This window comes from Rosa chinensis, chromosome 2 (assembly GCF_002994745.2).
Source record: "Rosa chinensis cultivar Old Blush chromosome 2, RchiOBHm-V2, whole genome shotgun sequence".
Lineage (NCBI taxonomy): Eukaryota > Viridiplantae > Streptophyta > Magnoliopsida > Rosales > Rosaceae > Rosa > Rosa chinensis.
The window spans coordinates 5,717,259-5,736,712 of NC_037089.1; the positions used below are offsets into that span (position 1 = coordinate 5,717,259).

The following is a 19,454-nucleotide window of genomic DNA, read 5'->3' on the forward strand; positions in this document are numbered from 1 at the left end:
AGTTGCAACTCCCCTCTTACATCTTGCAGTTCTCTCTCCAATTCTATCCTTATCCACAAAATTTAGAAAGTTAAAATTCAAACTTTGAAATAACTACTCCATCTTATTTATTTGAAATCACCATCTAATCAAAGATTAAGAAGAGGAAGAAACATGGTTTGATCAAAACTGGAAAACAGAAAAAGAAATACATGTATCATATGATCTAAGCAGTAGACATCTCTCTTTCTCTCCAACTCTCTATTGTAATCCTCTCTCTATTCTCCTTTCCCTCTTCCTCACTATTCCTTCATGTCTTTCTTCTCATACACCCTCTCTCTCTTCTTGTACCCATCTCCTAATTGGTTGTCACTTGCTCCAGGAGCTTGAGACGTCTTCATTGTTTCATCTCAAGTTTATTATTAGATTCTATAATTATAGATTAGATGATATTTTAAATCTTTGAATTTAAATTTATACAATTTCAATGTCAATATATCTTTGAAATTAGAAAACAAAAACAGGGTCAAGACTTACTTTCATTGACTTTTCTCTCAACCCAAAAAGGATTGACCAAGATTCATCAAACCTAGTTGGGCAATCAAGAATTATAAGGTTCTTTAAATTGCTCCAATGGAAATCCAATTTCAACTGCATCAAGTAATGCCAAATTATTTGAAGAGCACAAAATGAGGTTTGAAATTGAGAGTTCAAATTAGTCGACCAAAAGAGAGGAAACTCCAAATTTGCTCACTTGACCTCACTCTATTATGAATTATTAAATGACATATATAACCTACTATAAAATGACTATTAAGGACAATAATTATACCAGAAAAATTGTTATATTTATTTTCTCGAGACTTTCCAATTCAATAATATTATATTGCACCCCTAACTGGAGTTGGATCCCTAAAATTGTTATATTTAGTTGCCCATAGACTAGCTGGAGTTGGATTTGACGCCACCAATCACTTGGTGTGGTTGGATCACACCCCTAACTGTATTCATGATGTCTTCGACTATGACTGTAATCACCTCACTGGAGGCTTCCATTAATTGAAAGTTTCGTTCAAAAAAAAAAAATTATATTGCATTCTTTATTATTTTCCCTATCTAGCTATTTTCATTTTCCAATTTCACTACATACTCATTAGAGCATTCATATATATTTAATAAGAAATAAAACTATGATTAGATAAAAATGCATGATATGCATATTGAACACATATTCGTCAGGGAGAACAAAATAAATTGTATTATGACCTAAATCTAAATCTATCCGTTATATCTGCAAAAAGAAGAAAAAAAAATAGAGCTAGCAAATAAAAATAAATAAAAAATATTTAAATAATTAATCATGAGGTATAGAAAATAGAGAAACATTAAGTAATAATGATTAATCTGTTTTTTTTTTTGTACAGCTAAAAAAGAAAGAGTAAATAAAAAAAATCACATAATAGTTCATGTTATTTTATTTTTATTAATTTTTAAAACTCATTACCTTGTGTTTGATTTTTTTTTTATTGGATAAGAGATTTATGTTGTCTGATTAAGGAATGTAGATGTAATTAAGATTTATAGAGTAATTAAATCATTGAAATGACTAAGTTTTTTATTATAAAGATCTTAGTTTGTTTGTAAATTATATGAGTGAGGTTATTTGAGGAACTTTAGTGAGGTTTAATGAGTAAATTTAGTATTTAAAAATTTGATAGGAGGTGTAAAAAACATAGAGGTCAAGTGAGTAAATTTGGAGGTTCCAATAGAAAAACTTGAAAAACAGAGAAATCTTTAATTTTAAAAAGAATTTTCTTTTTTGGGTGTGCTCTCAGTTGATCATAAAAGCTAACTGGAGTTTGGAGGTGCAAAATATTTTTTCTTTCTTTTATTATTGGAACATCACATATGTAACAAAGGTGTAAATAGATAAAAATAGGGGTAAATCAGGAAGTTCAGTGGCAAAAAAAATGAAAAGAGGTCCAAATAGTAAATTGGGAGGTCTGAATAGACCCACCATTTTTATTTTTCTCTACTTTAGGAAAAAATGAGCCTTTTTTGCTCAAACAGATTTTTTATAACTATCTATATTTTAGGAAAAGTGAGGAAATAGAAAACTAAATTCCCTATATTTACAGCAATCTCTACAATTTTAAGGAAAAATATAGAGATTTTAGAGATTACTGTAAAATAGGGAATCTGTTGGAGTTGGAGATAGAAGGAAAAAAAATTCTAAAACTTTGACTTTTGCTTCCCTATTATACATAAATTATAGGAAAACTGTGGAAATTGCTCTAAGTAATTGGTGTAAAAAAAAGGAAAAACTTTTGCAATTATAAATACCATTTTGTATGTAAGTGAGAGTGTAATCGTGTATTGTGATGTAGAACTAAATCTTCAATCCTTTGACACAAGAGATGGTATGTTTGAACATGTGACAATGCGTATAGCGATATATTACTAACATTATGTGAGATGTACATTATAGTTCTATGTTGTTTATTTATAATAATTTATTTTATTTTTTGAAACGATGTTATAGTATATTATATTTCACTAAGGTTTCAACAAGGCACATACAAAATTGTACGTGAGCACAAATGACACCTCATAAAATTGATTATAACAACGGATGTCGATTGAGCAAGGGGGAGTAAGACTAGTGAATATTTTGGCTTTTTTTGTTTGTTTTGATTTTGAATAATAAGTACGTGACTTCAACTAGAGACCTCATTTACTTATCACTATAGAAGAAAATACCTATTAAACCGATGAGGTACAGGGTGCGCTTATGAGGTCATTGGCCTTTAGAAGATGTCACATTGTCGCCTATGCAATATATTATACAATCTTTCCCCCCTTAATTAACCTAAAGGGATAATTAATTAAATTAACTCGGTAAGACATATAACTTTGATGCCTCGAAGAAGATGACAAACTACTCCACTAAACCTTTCACGGATCCATGAGCACACTAGTAAAGTATTCATTCCCTACTTCATGCAAGAAGTCATCAGAAAAGACCAGATGGCAATGACTAGGTTTTTTTTTTTATTACCCACAATTAATTAGAAAATTCCCAATTAAGACTTGAATACAACTAAAATGGTATCCAACACAAAGTCCTACAGGATTCCCTGAATCCATCCACATCCAAATACTACAGTAAAAGTGATTAAAGAAAACCACTCACCTCCAGCTACCCTCCAATCCCACCATCCAAGCCTTTCCAGAAAGTGAAACGTTAAAACCGGTAACATGCAAAACCAACTCATCATCATCCATTTCACCTGCATCAAACACCCCATATAATCATCCTTACTTGGTACCATGTCAACACCCATAACCTAAAACCTGTCTCCACTCTCCTCCGTCTCTCTTTCTCTCTCTCTCTCTCTCTCAGAGCGAACCAGACACAGAGACCGACATTAGTATCGAAGGAATTTAAACGTTGATTTCATGGATCCGTGTCCCTTTGTTCGGGTCATGGTCGACTCTTTAGCCCTGAAGCTTCCACACGCCACCAAGCCGGCAGGTTCCGGAGTTCACTCCTCCACCACTCCCTGTTTCTGCGAGCTGAGGATCAAGAACTTTCCTCCCCAAACTGCCCTTCTCAGTCTCTCCAGCTCTACTAACGACTCCCCTCCCGACTCGTTTACCTCAGCGCATGGGTTCAACCTGGACCCGACTGCGCTGAGGCGGTTGTCGGGAAAGCCCATCACGCTTCGTGTGTCTGTGTACACGGGGCGGATGGGCAGGACATGTGGAGTCACCAGCGGGAAGTTGCTGGGCCGGGTCAACCTCAGCATTGATCTCGACGCTGCCAAGTCCAGCCCGCGAGTGATCCACAACGGGTGGATGAAGCTCGGGAGTCATAGCGACAAGCCCTCCTCCGCCAGGCTGCACATGACGGTCCGGGCTGAACCGGATCCCCGGTTTGTTTTTCAGTTCGGTGGCGAACCGGAGTGTAGTCCGGTGGTTTTTCAGATTCAGGGGCGGGATATACGCCAGCCTGTTTTTAGCTGCAAGTTCAGTGCCGACCGTAATTCCAGATTCCGGTGAGTTCACTATATTAATCTTTACTTTAATGGCGCACTTTAGTCGTTAATTATGTCTTTTTGCTAACGTGGGCCAAGATAGTTAGGGAAAAGAGTTGCTTTTTTTTTTGGGTGAAATTACTTTTTGTGTGAGTGAATGAGAAAATCGGGGGTTTCTTCACGATTTGGGTTTTTTGGTTAAGCAATTTTGGAGTGGGATGTGTGATGTGTCAGTGTCTTTATCTAGCTGGGGTCCAAAAAAACCACATGCCAAGTTGGTTCATTTTAGATTTTTACGTTTCTTCATGCTTAATTAATTAGAGCATCTTCATGTGTTCCTTTCATGATAATGAGGACAATTAGTTTTTATCCTTCATGGGTCGTGGCCAAATCAGCGTTACAAGATCAGAGTAACTGAATTTCTGGAGTAGGATACGTGATTTTGATATGTCGATAGTTCTATTGTACTCCAGAGATGGTTTTATTGTACTTCAGGGTATGATATATCCCGATATCCTTAGCCGTGTAATTTAGTGAGAACATGATAAGCATATCATGTTCGGAGCGTTTTTCTTCGATTCTGTATAATCGTCGTAATAAAGTGAATAATTCAGAAAGTGGCTTTTGAAAATACAAAAACTTAAAAACAATTTAATGGAGGCATTCTAGTTGCATATCTAAACTTGGTCAAACAGACAATGTCAGCCTCAAAACAGCCCCATTAGATATAGTTGGGGATTCCTTCCCATGTGCAGATATTTGGTCTCAGTTCTACATGTTCTGTTGTTGGAATATAATCCAATTTGACAACTACATTCTCATATTAATTTGTATATTCTGTACTAATTAATCATATGATCACACAACTGAATTAACTAATATGATCTTGTGTTGAAATCAGATCTCTGCCACCAGATTTCACCAGCAAGAATAATAGAGGATGGAGGAGAACCTTTTCAGGTGAAAGAGAAAGGCCTGGAAGGGAAAGAAAGGGTTGGATGATAACAATTCATGATCTATCCGGCTCACCAGTGGCGGCTGCCTCCATGATCACACCCTTTGTACCGTCCCCGGGGTCCGACCGGGTCTCTAGGTCAAACCCGGGTGCTTGGCTAATCCTCAGACCACATGGCTTTTCTGTGAACAACTGGAAGCCATGGGGTCGTCTGGAGGCCTGGCGCGAGAGAGGCCCTGTCGATGGCTTGGGCTACAAGTTTGAGCTTGTCACTGACAATGGCCCTAGTAGCAGCATTACCATTGCCGAAGCTACATTGAGTGTCAAAAGGGGCGGAGAGTTTTGCATCGACAGTCGACTATTGAGAGACTCGGGTTTGAATTACTCCAGGTCTCCGGTTAAGGGGTTTGTGATGGGATCGAGCGTCGAGGGGGAAGGAAAGGTGAGCAAGCCTATGGTGCAAGTAGGAGTGCAACATGTAACATGTATGGCTGATGCTGCTCTATTTGTAGCACTTTCTGCCGCCATTGATCTTAGCATGGATGCTTGCCAACTCTTCTCACATAAACTTAGGAAGGAGCTTTGCCATGATGAACAGAATTTCTTGTCCTAGAAACTGGTTCAAACGTACCCTTGGATTAATTTTATTGCTAATATGTATTCTATCTGCTGCTGTGACAACCAATTAGTTTTTGCTAATTTGAGGCATTGTTGGTTTGAGCAGAAAATATGTATATCTTTCTCCACATTCTTTCATCCTGAATTTTTTTTTCCCCAAATCTTGAAGATTTTCTCTGTTATTGGATGTATATCCCTGTTCTTTGGTCTCCCATCTGCTGGCAGTTTTGGGGTTTGTAAACACATTGTAATACAGCAATTTCCTTCTTTTGTACAAGGAACTCACAAATCATGAAACAACATACAATTCATTCAAATTAGTGAAAATATATTGCATTTTTTTAATGTACCAAAAAAGGGACTGTTATAGGTTAAGTAAAGATAAATAAGCCAAACTAAATCAATTCAACGTCACTGTGATTCAACGTCATAGAAAAAATTTACTAAATTTTAGTTTTATATGTGGCAATAGCACCATTGTCCAGATTATCATGTTGCCTCACACGTTGTTGTCAAATATACACACACACACAACATTTGAGGCAGACGTCCACACTGCCGCAAAAGTGCGGACGTAGATGCTTTTGCAGCAATCAGCAGCCAATGGCGGCGCGAATCTTACCGGACAGAGACCGAAGGCATCCCAAATGGCTTCACCATGAAGATGAAGACCAAGGAGATAGAGGTCGAAGGTTATGTGCAGCGACCTCACCTGAAACTTCAAGCCTGATCAAGGTCGACTGCATACTGGTATCCGGCGAGTCCACCAGCAAGAAGAAAGGTCAAGATCGACGTCCGGTCTCCGTCCGCCTATATATATAGACACACACACATTTGAGGCATATTTAACCAGAATTAGAATTTAATTAGATTGTCAACTAAGTTGGGACTCATTTCTTAATTTTATTTGCTAGTGTTGTCACACAAAGAGAATTAAATCTTATTTCTAGCTTAAAAATATCATTAAGGAAAAAAAATGTTACTTCTTCTCGATTAATTAGCAATCCTATCTAGTACTATATATCCGTTGTGAATGAGAAACATTAAGCACACCCCATTCAGTTTTTTTTTTTCCTTGAATAAAGGGCTGGTGCGGCTGCCCTCAAGACTCGATTAATGAAACTGTCGAATACAAGGGGGAGACATTAATCCTAAACCCCTGATTACAATAAGCATCTAGAGTATGTCCTGAAATAATATCAGGAATCTCTACATAAGACGTGTATTCTAAGAAGCACTAACTAGCAAATAGTGCACCATTAGCTACTTCATTTGCTTTAACATAGCAGTGACATAGCGGAAAGATAACTCGATATGTAACCCGATTACAGCATAGCATAATTACCAGCTTTAGCACAACTTTCCTCCTATGTTGCCGCCGAAAAAGAAATCCGACGACACTTAGTCTCACCCTGCCACTAGGCGGCAGCGCCCATTTGACGAAGCAAATAACTCGCCGCTGACCTAGAGCAGACAAGACATGTAGAGTGCATACACAGGCACAAAACCCGATTAGTCCTACACAACTAATGTAGGGATTTATTGCTCGCATAAAGCGACATATAACTAACCAACATAAAATAAACTTAGACCTATGGCAGGGCCCAAAAACTGAGCCCAAGCCCAAGCCCATGTAGCTAGAGGATTAGAGCCAACATGACAAGCCCGACCCAATACTGTTTTAGCCACCGCCGATATCCTGGCACATTCGTCGCACCTCCACCTATTTCGGGTTGCCGCCATCATCAACACTCCACCAGCCTCCCAACCTAGACTTCTAGCCATCTTTCTACCCAAATCAGATCTGGGATCACCCATAGATCCAACCCAGAGCAGGTCATCCATCGGCCCTCTGCTATTGACTGCGCACGATCCTTACTTTGCTCCCAAACCAGCTACATCCGACCAGCCCCGCGACAACAGCTTCATCCGCCGACCCCGCCAAACAGCACCAGACCACCGCTCGCCATTAGACGCGATTTCCTCAGCCACTTCTCTCAAATCCCAGCGATCCAGATCGGATCCACTATGATTGAGAGTCAAACAATCTCACCTCTGACCCATTCTTGATGGACGGACAATCAGACCTGTGCGGCTGCACCCACAACGCACCAACGAGGCCAATGACTACCCCGAGGCGGAGGACCGCTGGACGAGTGCAAAGACGGCTAGGGTTTCTTCCTGTTTTCGCTCTCGGCGCTCTTGCTTGCATTTGATTAAAGGGTTAAATTGTACAAAGTTACTGTTGGAGAGGAAAGATCCCACATTTGAAAAGTGACAAGTGACAAAATATAATATAACTTATAAGTAGGTGGCTCTTACCCAATTGTACCGATGTTTTTTGTGATTAAAACCCAACACCTATCAGGTGGTTAAGTTGGGACAATATCGGTACAATGGTGGGCCACGGGCCACACTTGTCGCTGTTTAACATGGTATCAAAGCGGGTTGCTCTTCAATACGTAGTCATCATGGACCCGGATATGGGTTCATTCATTAATTGATTCAACAATCTCCTCTCCAATCATGAACCTAGTTTGGGTTCATTAAATTGGCCATCGGAAGTTTCTGATTGGATTATTTCCAAGTGTCTGATGTGGGCCTTGGATTGTTATGTGATTGGTCAAGTCTCTAATGTGAGACTTGTGACCCGATTTCCAATGTGGAATCGGGTTTGTCAATTAATTCCACGTGCATACCTAGAGCTAGGTTGTACGTGAGGGGGTGTGTTGGAGAGAAAAGATCCCACCATTAGAAAAGTGACAAGTGACAAAATATAATCTAACTTATAAGTAGGTGGCTCTTACCCAATTATATCGAGGTCTTTTGTGATTAAAACCCAACACCTATTGGGTGGTTAAGTTGAGACAACATCGGTACAATGGTGGACCACGGGGCACACTTGTCGCTGTTTAACAGTTACTAGGTTTAGTCTTCTCCTCTCTTAGAGGAAGAGAAAGATTTTAATCTTCTTGTTGTCAGTCTCATGAATATGATATAGCCAAAATTTCAGATAATAACAACTTGGATCAACAACAACAAAGACTCTGAGAAAAGGAATAACTGCACCAATATCCTCAATTGGCACGAGGTATGCGTCATTGAAAGCCTTCTTTTAACAAGCTAAATTTGAGGAACCCATTTTGATTATCCAAGTTTTTTCTTTGGTCTGACAACTCCAATAATTCTGTCATCCATTCTGTTATTTTTGTTAGGAAGTTAAAATTATTTACCACAAACACTTTTTTTTTACAGCCAAAATTGACTCTGGTCTTGGCAACATAAAAACGAAACAAACACCTTTTCGTTAACAGTTCTTTCCTCTCCCTCTCCCTTCAAAGGTCTCTCTCTTATCTCCGTCTTGATTCTCAAATCTCTGAAAAGACCGAAAAACCAGAAAGCTCTTTTAGCTGCAGAAAAGACCTTTCTGGGTTTTCCGTCAATAATGGCCTCCTCCTCCTCCGTCCGCCTCCTCCTCCTCATCGTCCTCGTCACCATCCCCGCCTCCCTGTCCCACACCATCCTCCAAATCCCGCCGAACAGACACGCCTCCGAGGACCGCAAGCTCCGCGCCGACGACAACCTCTTCTGCGACAGCTGGCGGTTCTCCGTCGAGACCAACGACGCCGGAACCTGGGACAGCATTCCCTCCAGGTGCGTCGGATTCGTCCAGGACTACATGACCGGCTCCCGGTACGCCTCCGACTCGGCGGCCGTTGCTAATTTCTCGCTGGCGTTCGGTCAGGCGGTGAAGCTCGGCGGCGACGGCAAGGACGCCTGGGTGTTCGATATCGATGAGACTCTGCTGTCCAACTTGCCGTACTATGAGGCCCATGGGTTCGGGTAAGCCTTGATTGGTTTTTGACCGTCCGATTTGATGTTTTTTTTTTTTTTGACTCATGAGTTCGTATGATTGGTGGTTAATCATGAATGTAGGTTTGGAATTTGTTTGTCGTGTTTTGGTAGGTAGGAAGTAGGCATGTGATTTGGTTGGTCATTGTAGTTGGGGTGGACCAATGGGAGGTTGCCAATTGGAATGCAGAGGACACATTAAGTATTGTGATCATGATATATGCTCAAGTGCATTATAGAATTTTAGAATGATAATAATGGAATAAATATTGGGAGAAAAAAAAAAACTCAATAAAGGGGTTTGTAGGGAATGTTGAGGGTCTATGGGTTGCTTATCATTGGGTTGAAAATGCCGTACCTATACTTTTATTAGGGTTTTCAATCTCGTAAAGATTGTTAGGTTCGATAAGAGGGACCGGTTTCTGAGCGGAATTAGAAGTTTCTCGTTATTAAAAAGAAAAAAGCAAAATGTCTCACATGTGTTAGTGTTATAAAGCATGCATTGAGGACAACTTTGTACTTTTGTAGCATATAAATGATGAAGGGCCAATTGGGAAGAAACTATGAGTATAACATCTTAGAGCATTTTTAGCAATGCTAGCAATTTTTGAGTCAAATTTTAGCTAAAGTAGCTAAAAAGTCATTTTGGCTAGCCACTTTAGAAATATGTCTGTATCAGTGCTCTCTACTTTAGCTAATTTTGAATTTACATTATTTTTTAAAGGAATATTAAATAGTTTAATTGTATTTATAAATTATATAAAGTAACTCAAAATGAATGTTTTAAATTATAGGGAGCTTCATCTCGCTCTTTATATTTATGAGCGAGATAGCTAAAAGTTATAATAGAGAGTCACTTAGGAGTCTGGTGCAGCTGCTAAAATAAATAAAAAGCTAAACATACTCTCTAAAATAGCTAAGGAGCCAAAATAGAGAGTCTGCTAAAGATGCCCTTAGCCTTGTAGGAAAAGAATGAATGAAGAAAGACTCATATAGAAGAAGTTATGCTATCAGAGAGTAAATTGCTTGGTTTCCTAAGCTATGCAGGCAGTGGTGGATCGAGGATATAAAAATGGGGTGGGCTAATCTAAGGTTGCTTATAATTTTTTTTTTTTACAATTCTAAACATTTTAAGACACTAAAAATTAAACAAGAAATTTATAAAAATTCTATAAAGAAACACTTGTAGAAAATTTACAAAACAATGAAAGAAAATAGTAACCAAGAAGAAGGAAGGGAGAAAAAAAATAGGGGAAAGAACAATAGAAACAAGAGAAGAAAATATTGTAAGCAAAGAAGAAATGGAGAAGAAAATGGGTGAAAAAAAACAGAAATCGAGGCAGAAAACACAAGAAAATGGGCAAGTGGGGGCTCGAACTTGTCATAAAGAGGTTAAGCATACACCAACTTAGCCAACTGTGGTTTTGTGCAAAGCTAACCACATATACTATATAAAACATATGAATAATTTTGAGTTGGGCTATAGTCCGCTATACCTACAACGTGGTTCCGCCATTGTATGCAGGATCATTTGATTGCATCAACGATTTTAAAAGTGTTTTTTTTTTTCCTGTACAATGAAATTGACTAGGACTATGTTGTTACAGATCAGTGACATTCGATGAAGAAGCTTTTGATGAGTGGGTGGATTTGGCTGAGGCCCCTGCTATCCCAGCAAGTTTGAATCTGTACAAGGGGCTCCAACGGTTGGGTTTCAAGATTTTCCTGTTGACTGGGCGGAGCGAATTTCAGAGAAATGCCACGGTGAAAAACCTCCTATATTCAGGTTACAGTGACTGGGAGAGGCTGCTACTGAGGTAACATCAGCTAAGCCTTTTTCTCCTCAAGCAATACATATACATTATGCTTCGGTAGAACAGTAGGATAACTAGCCTGATTATAAGGATTACCAAGCTTTAGTTAATCATGATTACAGGGGACCTTCAGATAAAGGAACACTCGCGACTGAATACAAATCCAAGAAGAGAGCAGAACTGATAACCGAAGGTTATCGACTTCATGGGAGCTCGGGAGATCAATGGAGTGACTTGTCGGGCTTTGCAGTTGCCCGACGATCCTTTAAACTTCCAAACCCAATGTATTATATTGCATAATTTTTTTTGTAATATAACTGTGTAATATAAATGTAGCATTGTTGTACTCTTTTCTTCATTATGTTCATCATGGCCACCATGATAATATTTGATTTTGGTTGCCATTTGGGGAAACCTTGTATTATAACACTGTCTCTGCTACATTCTTTTCAGTACCTTGATTCAGACTACAATTCCATTTGAACTAATTTCACATCAGAAACATGGAGCTTCCAAAACCTCTTTGATATTTATCTATTTTGGCTAGATTGATAAAGATGAAAGCCATTAAGGCCTAGAGCCCTAGAGCTCTTGTGAATTGGGAAGTGGCAAATCAAGCTTTTCTGGGTTCACGTGACACAAAAAGATAAACCTGTTTATCAAGACCATAGTAAAATATTCCCACATAGATGTCACAAGCCAAGCAGTGAAACCAATTTTTATATTTGTTTAATTCTACTAATAATTCTTCTATTGCTAATCATCAAAACATTTCCTGGAAAACTTCTTTTCCAGATTCAGGTAGGAGTTAACAAAGAAACTAAATTAAGAGAAGCTCTGAATGATAATTAATACATAAACAACCACTCACCAACCTCTTGTACAATGACTGATTGCAAATTTTCATGGAGATGATGATGATGATGGTGATGAGCTTGGTAGGACTGAGCCACAAACAAGAGGCTTTGCACCAGGAATTCTCAGACAATTTAAACCACCTCCAGGAATCAAAGAACACTGAGGCTGAGGTCTCTGCATGTTCTTCCCAGGAATGCAATTCAATGAGAAATCAAACCCAACATTCCTGTAATACAATTTGGCACATTCCTGGCTGAACCCAGAAAAGAAATTATAAGCAACAGTCAGATTGACTAGGCTTTTCAGAGAGCAAACAAGGTCTGGCAAAACCCCAGAGAGCTTGTTGTGTGCCAAGTTGAGTACTTCAATTTCTTGGAGGCAAGAGATTGTGTCTGGCAAATGGCCCGCCAGAGAGTTGAAGCTCACATCAAAGACTTGGATCTCAGAGAAAAGGCCAACTCCCTCAGGGATGCAACCAGTTAGTTGATTATTGAGGAACAAAATCTCCTTCAATTTGGTGCCAATGAACCCAAAGTTACTTGGGAAGTTGCCACTGAACTTGTTATTAGCTAAATTGATGACAGAAGCTTGTGCATTCCCCAGACTCTGAGGCAGCTCACCTTCAAATTGGTTGTTGTTGAGAAAAATTGCATCTAGGTTTTTGTTGAAGAGCTCATCAGGAATTGAACCAGTGAAGTTGTTGAATCTGAGGTCAAGGTAAATGAGGTTGGGAATGTATAATGTGGTGGTGGGGAAGGGGCCTGAGAATTGGTTGTTACTGAGGTCAAGCTCTTGGAGAGAGTTGAGGTCTGTGAAAGTGTCAGGAATTGTGCCTGAAAATCTGTTGCTGTTGAGATGGATCAGGGACATTTCAGTCAGAAAGGAGAGCTCTTTGACAAGAATGCCTTTGAGATTGGCATGGTTGAGATCTATTCCAGCCACAAAAGTTTGGCCATCCTCAGAATCTGCACAGAAGACTCCTTTGTAAGAACACACATCTGGGCCAACCCAAGTGTCCAAAACCTTGGTTGGGTCATCAGAGATTGCTGATTTCCATGCTTGGAGAGCAGTGTACGCTCTGCCAAGGTCTGAGGAGGAAGACCCAGATGGAGGATTTTGCCCATTGATGCCTCCACCAATCCAAACACTGCCACCACCACCAACGCCAACAGGGCCAACACTGACACCGACACCACCACCAACACCAAATCCAGCTTCTGTGGGGATTATATGTAGAAGCATAAAAGCCAGAAGCCAGCACTTCATTTTCTCAGTAGAGAAAAAAACACTATAATGCTTGCTTGATGGGTTTACTTGTGATTTGTGAAGCTGTCCAAATGTGATTGAGGTATTGAAGAGACAAACTTGTGGGGTTATTTGGTATTGAATGGTGTTTGGTTTCACTTTCACTTCTTTGTTTATGTTTTTCTTTTTGGGATATTCACTTTTTCCTGTAGTTTTGTTGACTTGTGAGTGGTGAAGTATTCTTCAGAGTTAATATATCCTCACCAACACATAAACAATGTAGATTAGTGGTTATGAACTTGCATAATAGTATGCTTTAGTTCCCAATGATTAATAACTAGGAGAAAGATGAATAAGAATAGAAGGAACTCTTTTGGATAATGACTCAGTAACAATCAGTCTATCGCTACATCGTAGTCATTTCAGATGAGTATTGTGATTTAAGCCCCTTATGAAATATCTACCATGTAGATTAGTGGTTATGAACTTGCATGATAGTATGCTTTAGTTCCCAATGATTAATAACTAGGAGAAAGATGAATGAGAAGAATAAAAGGAACTCTTTTGGATAATGACTCAGTAACAATCAGTCTATCGCTACATCTTAGTCATTTCAGATGAGTATTGTGATTAGGCTTAACCCTATGAAATATCTACCATGCTTATCAGATCCCTTAATCCCATGAAGTAGGAGGTCACTATATAAATAGGCACCTAACCAGAAATTTATACTTCAATGTTTGAAAGGAAAAGACTGTATCTGGATTCTCTTAAAAAGGAATAGCAGTATATCTCAAGTATGAAAGGGTCTAGAAACCAATTAATGTTAAGACCAACTGATACTAAGCCGCATCTGCTTCTGTTCATGACATTAATAGCCAGACCTTATTATGAACTTCATTAATTCCTAGCTGATCCATAACAAAGCTAGGAATTATTTGCTTGGTTTTGGAATGGGTAGAAGTTAAACTGTTAAAGCATGTACCAATTACTAGCAGCTAGACAGAATAATGAATAAGGGAATTAGTGAAGACAGTGGTTGTGATTCTCTCAATTCTAACTAATCACAATTTTAGCCTCAGAAAGTAAATTAGGACTAAGCCCATTTCATAATTAGCATTTGTTACAATAATGCAGAATGGAGCTAAATAACATGATTATGATGTTGCCAATGAGGAAATGTACAGCTTCTACTACAGGGAATAGTAACATGTAGTGTTTGGGCTACAGCGGTGATGTGGGGAGGGTTTGGTACAGAATGCATCATTGGGACAAAAGAGAGATTCATGATGTGAATATCAATCAAAAAGCAAGCGCATGCTACAATGGGTGGCAGCTAGCTCCCATGGCAAGTCATCATCTCATTCACTAAATCACAAAAAAAAAAAAAACAGAAGGAAAGCAGAAGAAGAAAGAGATTGAACTACCCAGTTGCCCACACTAGAAGTGGAAGCCCTGAAAAGTAGCTGTGGTTTAAAAGCTTGACCGCAAGAATTTCACCGACACCATTTTCCCCAAATTAGCAAAGAGAAAATCACAATGCAGGATCCAAGAAGCAGTTGTATATTAGGTAAAGAACTTAAATTTGATTGACAGTAAATAATGTAATAGAGGGTCCTACGCAGTTTTCTCTGTTTTAGACAGTTAATGTACATGAACAGTTCAGAATTATACCCAACAAGCCACCTGTATTTCATGTGCTACTGCTTCTGCTTGGTTGGTGAGCTATTCTAAAGGAATTTAATGTCAGTTCCTTCAGTGTTCCCCTGTATCCAAATCGATGAAGTACATTTATGGACTGGAACATACTATTGCATCAATTAGATGGCCATAGATCATGTGATCTTTTCATTGGAGGAGATCGAGGGTTTGGAAAGATTTGGGCTTAAGAATTTGATTAAACTTTCATGACCCGAGAAGATGGTGGCCCAATGGGACTGGTCTTGCAACCTTGCTAGGCCTATAGAGGTGAACTGGTGAAAATGTGAAATGAAATAATGAGTGAACTGATACTGTTTTCAGTGACCCCAGGAACCCGTCCAATCACTCAATCAGTAAGGCAGTGCTAGTAGTTAAACCAAGTTCTTGAAGATAGGGAACATCAGACAACTGGTGCCAATAATATATTCATCTAACCAATTAAGTCCAAGAGGATTAAGTTCAATGGGAAGCACATCAATACCAGAATCATCAACAACTACATATTTGTCACTGTCATCCACAACAAACGCAAATGCCAAATGCTGCATTTTCCACTCCACCACTTGGTACTCCTCACTCAAAAGGCATCACTACGTTCACATGACATATGTGATTACACTTCTACTCTTGATTTATAATAGTGTTTGATATTTTCCGACCTTGTGTCAAGTACTAAACAATGCACGTAAATATCAAATGTATAGGCGAAATTGACTAAAGAGTTAAAATATAGAGGTGAAATTGACTATAGAATTAGAATATAGAGACCGCATTCGGTTGATGATAACAATTCAAAGACCAACCTGATTTATTTTCAAGGTACAGGTTGATTCTAGGAACAAAAGTGATATCATCCTTCACTTTTCTTCTTCTGGGTTCAATTTTTGAATTGCTAGTTCTAGTTCAAGGTATAGGAATCCATGTGAGACCTCTTTTAGGTCATTTTTGAAACCAACAGTTTATACTGTTTGAATCTTTTGAGGAATTCAAAAACAAGAAGCTGTACCAAACCATGAGCTAAAGCTACCCTTCTCCTTCTTCTTCTATTTTTGAAGCTTCCTCTCACTGCCTATTTTGGAAGTGCATACCCTAAAATCCTATATATTACCTCAAACAAACTTCACACTCCACACCCATCATTCTAATCTCAGCACACAAAAATAGTCAAGAAAATTTTTCTTTCTTTGGCAGATGAAGAGGAATAGTCATTAGTCAAGCCAAACATACTTATCTATCTATCTTTTCTTTTTTTTGAAATTATTTTTTTAATTTTCTGGGTTGTGCTTTTTGACATTTGAGTATTTATTAAATAAATTTTCTTGGTCATGCTGTATCCTAGCCTTTTGAATGCTTTTACTAAAGAACCCTTAAATCACTTTGAGACTTTTGACTCATAATTAGCAAAATCTAATCCACCTATCACCTTCCAACACGTATTAGATAACGTTAATTACATCCCTAATTAACCCCCCCCCCACCCCAAAATCCAATTTCCCACATTGACTGTTACAATTACGTTTCAGTTACCTAAAATTCTTTTGGCATATTATTAAAAATCCCAAAATTCCTTGGCATCTAAGTTACACTATACCACACACACTCTCTCTCTCTCTGAGTGTCCCCAAATTTAGAAAATCACCTCTCGAATATTCCCAATTTCCTTTTCTCCAACCTCAGAGCTCTTGCCCGATCGGTACCCAATTTGGCGGTTCATTCAATTCGGCAGCTCGATCGTAAAGTTCGTATCTTTTTTTGATTTGGGGATTTTTTTTTTTGGGGAAATTGGAGTTTGTTGGGTAAAGAACTAAAGATTGGATTTTTGGTGGATTAGGGTTTTGTTGGGAGATGAGGATCGAGCAATTGGATGAGCCGGAGTTGGATCGGAGCGAAGGGAGGCAGATTGTGAGGGTTGACGAAGCGAAGAGAGCCCTGGTCGGAGCCGGGGCTCGGATCCTGTTTTACCCGACCCTTTTGTATAATGTGCTTCGGAATAAGATGGAAGCTGAGTTCAGATGGTGGGATGAAGTTGACCAGGTTTTCATCTTTGACTTTTTTCCCACTTTGTTTCTTTTTTGTGTGTTGTTGGAATTTTTTTTTTTTTTTGAATTAATATTTCTTGGTATGAATTTGATTGCTCATATAAGCTGATTTTGAAGCAGATTTTTTTTGATAATTTTCTAATGAGGAAGACAGATCTTTAGATAGTTGATGTGTAGGAAGATATATGATTTTGGTATTTAGGGATTTTTGAGTTCTCTATGTTCTTTAGGTCTCTTGAATGATAGATAATTGTGTATTGCTATTATATAATTTTTGGTTGATCCATTGTGATCAAATTCGTCAGTAGACCAAGTGTGTGTGTGTGTGTAATGAGATATATACAGCTGGTCAACTTCATTCTGCAGTGTTGTATCTCGGTGTAAGCTTGGATTGGAGACATGTTTTTGCTAATTTTATTGTGTTTAATGGATGAGTTGTGTTTGTTCTTTCAGTTTGTGCTCCTTGGCGCGGTTCCATTCCCCAAAGATGTTCCCCAGCTGAAGCGACTTGGTGTTGGCGGCGTTATCACGCTCAACGAATCTTATGAAACTTTGGTTCCTTCCTCCCTGTATCATGTGCGTGACTTCTATTGATAGCTAGTACTAGCATGTTAGCTATGCAGTTTCTTCACCTTTTGTGTTTGGATGAGATAAATGACTTATTCAAAGCATCTAATTTTTCTCAAAAGAAAATATTGAGAGATAAAATTTGGCTTCTTACTTTTTTTTTCCTCCAACAGAGAGTGCAGGGATTAAAACTTCAGAACAAAATGATTTTGTATTTTGTTTTTCGATTTTTTATTAGCAATCAAACAATAATACTGCATTCAAGTCTTTAAAGTTTATCCCTGTTTAGATTCTGCTCTCATCCTTTTGAGATGTTTGATGAGTTTCAGGCCCATGGAATTGAGCATGTAGTAATCCCCACACGTGATTATCTCTTTGCACCTTCATTTGAAGATATCAGCAGGGCTGTGGAGTTCATTCACAGTGAGTGATTTTATTCCACCCTTATCTTCTAATTTGTAATCACTTAGCTAGGTTGGTTTAATTGTTATTTTAATTTGGAACCTTGTTTCTTTATATACAGAGAACGCATCATGTGGTAGAACTACTTATGTTCACTGCAAAGCAGGACGGGGAAGGAGCACTACTATTGTGCTTTGCTATTTGGTAACTATTGCTTTCAAATTCGGCTTCTTTTATTAGCTGAAGAGTTATTGCTCACAACCTTTCACAACCATTTGGACATCATAGGATTGAGTTGATTTGCTCCCTGTAGGTGGAATACAAGAATATGACCCCGTCTGCTGCCCTGGAGTATGTGCGATCCAGAAGGCCTCGTGTGCTGCTTGCCCCCTCACAGTGGAAGGTATGTTTTGCTTGATTTTAAGCATTTTGTTTAAATCTGCAACATCCTTGCGTTAGATGTTTTGATCAGTGCCAGCAACTGAATTCTTTAGATTCGATTCCCACCCAACCCTTGCTCACCATTTTCTGCTTTTGCTTACATCTTAACAAATAAGCAGGCTGTTCAAGAATACAGCAGATGTTGTAGAGCTACCACTGCATGCTCTCCCTCAGGAGATGCAGTTCTTATTACAAAAGATGATCTCGAAGGTTATCATGGCAGTTATGACAATACTGCTCGTAAGCAGTTGGCAATGGTACCTAAGATTGTGAAATCCAGCCCCATGATAGCGCGCTTGTCCTGCCTTTTTGCATCCTTGAAAGTTTCCGGTGGACCTGTCACAAGGCGGCTGCCAGTTCCAGAGCCACGCGCTTGCTGAGCCCCCTCATAGAAGAAGTGGCCCGAGTTGTTTGTTTGTACAGAAGAGGGAAACAATTTTGGAAGTTTTATGAAGTTCCAAGGTTTTCGGTATCTTCATGTTCATGAGAGAGAAGGTAAATGAAGAAACTAAGGAAAAGAAAAGAAAAAAGAAAAAAATGAAAGCGGCGGCGTTTGTCAAGGTTGTGTATAACGAACACTCTGTCCATGGCTGAGGAATGTAATTGCAGTTCTGTACATAACAGTATGTCAATTTTCTCCTTTCCCGTTGTCATTTTGCTTGTCAATCTCCTAGTTTGTACCAATCGCACTATGTAATTTGCGGGATTTCAATCATTTTGCTCAACCTTGGTAGTTTCATTGATGTGGTTGGATGTGGTTCCTCTGCTTCAAATTCTAAGCAGGTTTCTATTCAATAGTGGACTGACCATCTAAAAGCCTGTATTTGGGTTTGGGTCGAAATAGTAGTTTCATGTCCCATCATCTTTAGGTTGAAACAATTTCTTTCTATTCTAGTTTCAAATTTACAATCATAGTAAATCTCTTCCCTGCTTGCTTTGCTTTACT

At 38.7% G+C, this 19,454-nt stretch overlaps 4 protein-coding genes across 4 annotated transcripts; 3 read left to right on the forward strand and 1 right to left on the reverse strand.

Annotated features, from left to right (window-relative positions):
* Positions 1 to 3,193: 3,193 nt before the first annotated feature.
* On the forward strand, positions 3,194 to 5,780 carry LOC112183992. The gene is made up of 2 exons (XM_024322304.2): positions 3,194 to 4,037; positions 4,918 to 5,780. Exons 1-2 carry the CDS (start codon positions 3,439 to 3,441, stop codon positions 5,582 to 5,584), a joined length of 1,266 nt encoding a protein of 421 aa, XP_024178072.1. The 5' UTR covers positions 3,194 to 3,438; the 3' UTR covers positions 5,585 to 5,780.
* A 3,114-nt stretch (positions 5,781 to 8,894) lies between these two features.
* On the forward strand, positions 8,895 to 11,743 carry LOC112188072 (acid phosphatase 1). The gene is made up of 3 exons (XM_024327094.2): positions 8,895 to 9,432; positions 11,049 to 11,258; positions 11,378 to 11,743. Exons 1-3 carry the CDS (start codon positions 9,035 to 9,037, stop codon positions 11,553 to 11,555), a joined length of 786 nt encoding a protein of 261 aa, XP_024182862.1. The 5' UTR covers positions 8,895 to 9,034; the 3' UTR covers positions 11,556 to 11,743.
* Positions 11,744 to 11,962: 219 nt separating this feature from the next.
* LOC112188071 (leucine-rich repeat extensin-like protein 4) lies at positions 11,963 to 13,623 on the reverse strand. Its single transcript, XM_024327093.2, has one exon. It carries the CDS (start codon positions 13,377 to 13,379, stop codon positions 12,159 to 12,161), a length of 1,221 nt encoding a protein of 406 aa, XP_024182861.1. The 5' UTR covers positions 13,380 to 13,623; the 3' UTR covers positions 11,963 to 12,158.
* Positions 13,624 to 16,608: 2,985 nt separating this feature from the next.
* LOC112190756 (phosphatidylglycerophosphate phosphatase PTPMT2) lies at positions 16,609 to 19,303 on the forward strand. The gene is made up of 7 exons (XM_024330237.2): positions 16,609 to 16,797; positions 16,891 to 17,093; positions 17,552 to 17,674; positions 17,995 to 18,088; positions 18,189 to 18,271; positions 18,381 to 18,470; positions 18,628 to 19,303. Exons 2-7 carry the CDS (start codon positions 16,905 to 16,907, stop codon positions 18,886 to 18,888), a joined length of 840 nt encoding a protein of 279 aa, XP_024186005.1. The 5' UTR covers positions 16,609 to 16,797; positions 16,891 to 16,904; the 3' UTR covers positions 18,889 to 19,303.
* The last annotated feature ends 151 nt before the right edge of the window (positions 19,304 to 19,454 follow it).

What these genes read in the sequence shown, in the direction of transcription:
- LOC112183992 (XM_024322304.2), top strand. Translation starts at nt 3,439, where the DNA reads ATGGATCCGTGTCCCTTTGTTCGGGTCATGGTCGACTCTTTAGCCCTG. An exon ending in GACCGTAATTCCAGATTCCG is followed by an intron (nt 4,038 to 4,917) that starts GTGAGTTCACTA and finishes TGTTGAAATCAG; the next exon opens with ATCTCTGCCACCAGATTTCA.
- LOC112188072 (XM_024327094.2), top strand. Translation starts at nt 9,035, where the DNA reads ATGGCCTCCTCCTCCTCCGTCCGCCTCCTCCTCCTCATCGTCCTCGTC. An exon ending in TATGAGGCCCATGGGTTCGG is followed by an intron (nt 9,433 to 11,048) that starts GTAAGCCTTGAT and finishes ATGTTGTTACAG; the next exon opens with ATCAGTGACATTCGATGAAG. An exon ending in TGGGAGAGGCTGCTACTGAG is followed by an intron (nt 11,259 to 11,377) that starts GTAACATCAGCT and finishes TCATGATTACAG; the next exon opens with GGGACCTTCAGATAAAGGAA.
- LOC112188071 (XM_024327093.2), bottom strand. Translation starts at nt 13,379, where the DNA reads ATGAAGTGCTGGCTTCTGGCTTTTATGCTTCTACATATAATCCCCACA.
- LOC112190756 (XM_024330237.2), top strand. Translation starts at nt 16,905, where the DNA reads ATGAGGATCGAGCAATTGGATGAGCCGGAGTTGGATCGGAGCGAAGGG. An exon ending in GGTGGGATGAAGTTGACCAG is followed by an intron (nt 17,094 to 17,551) that starts GTTTTCATCTTT and finishes TTGTTCTTTCAG; the next exon opens with TTTGTGCTCCTTGGCGCGGT. An exon ending in GGCTGTGGAGTTCATTCACA is followed by an intron (nt 18,089 to 18,188) that starts GTGAGTGATTTT and finishes CTTTATATACAG; the next exon opens with AGAACGCATCATGTGGTAGA.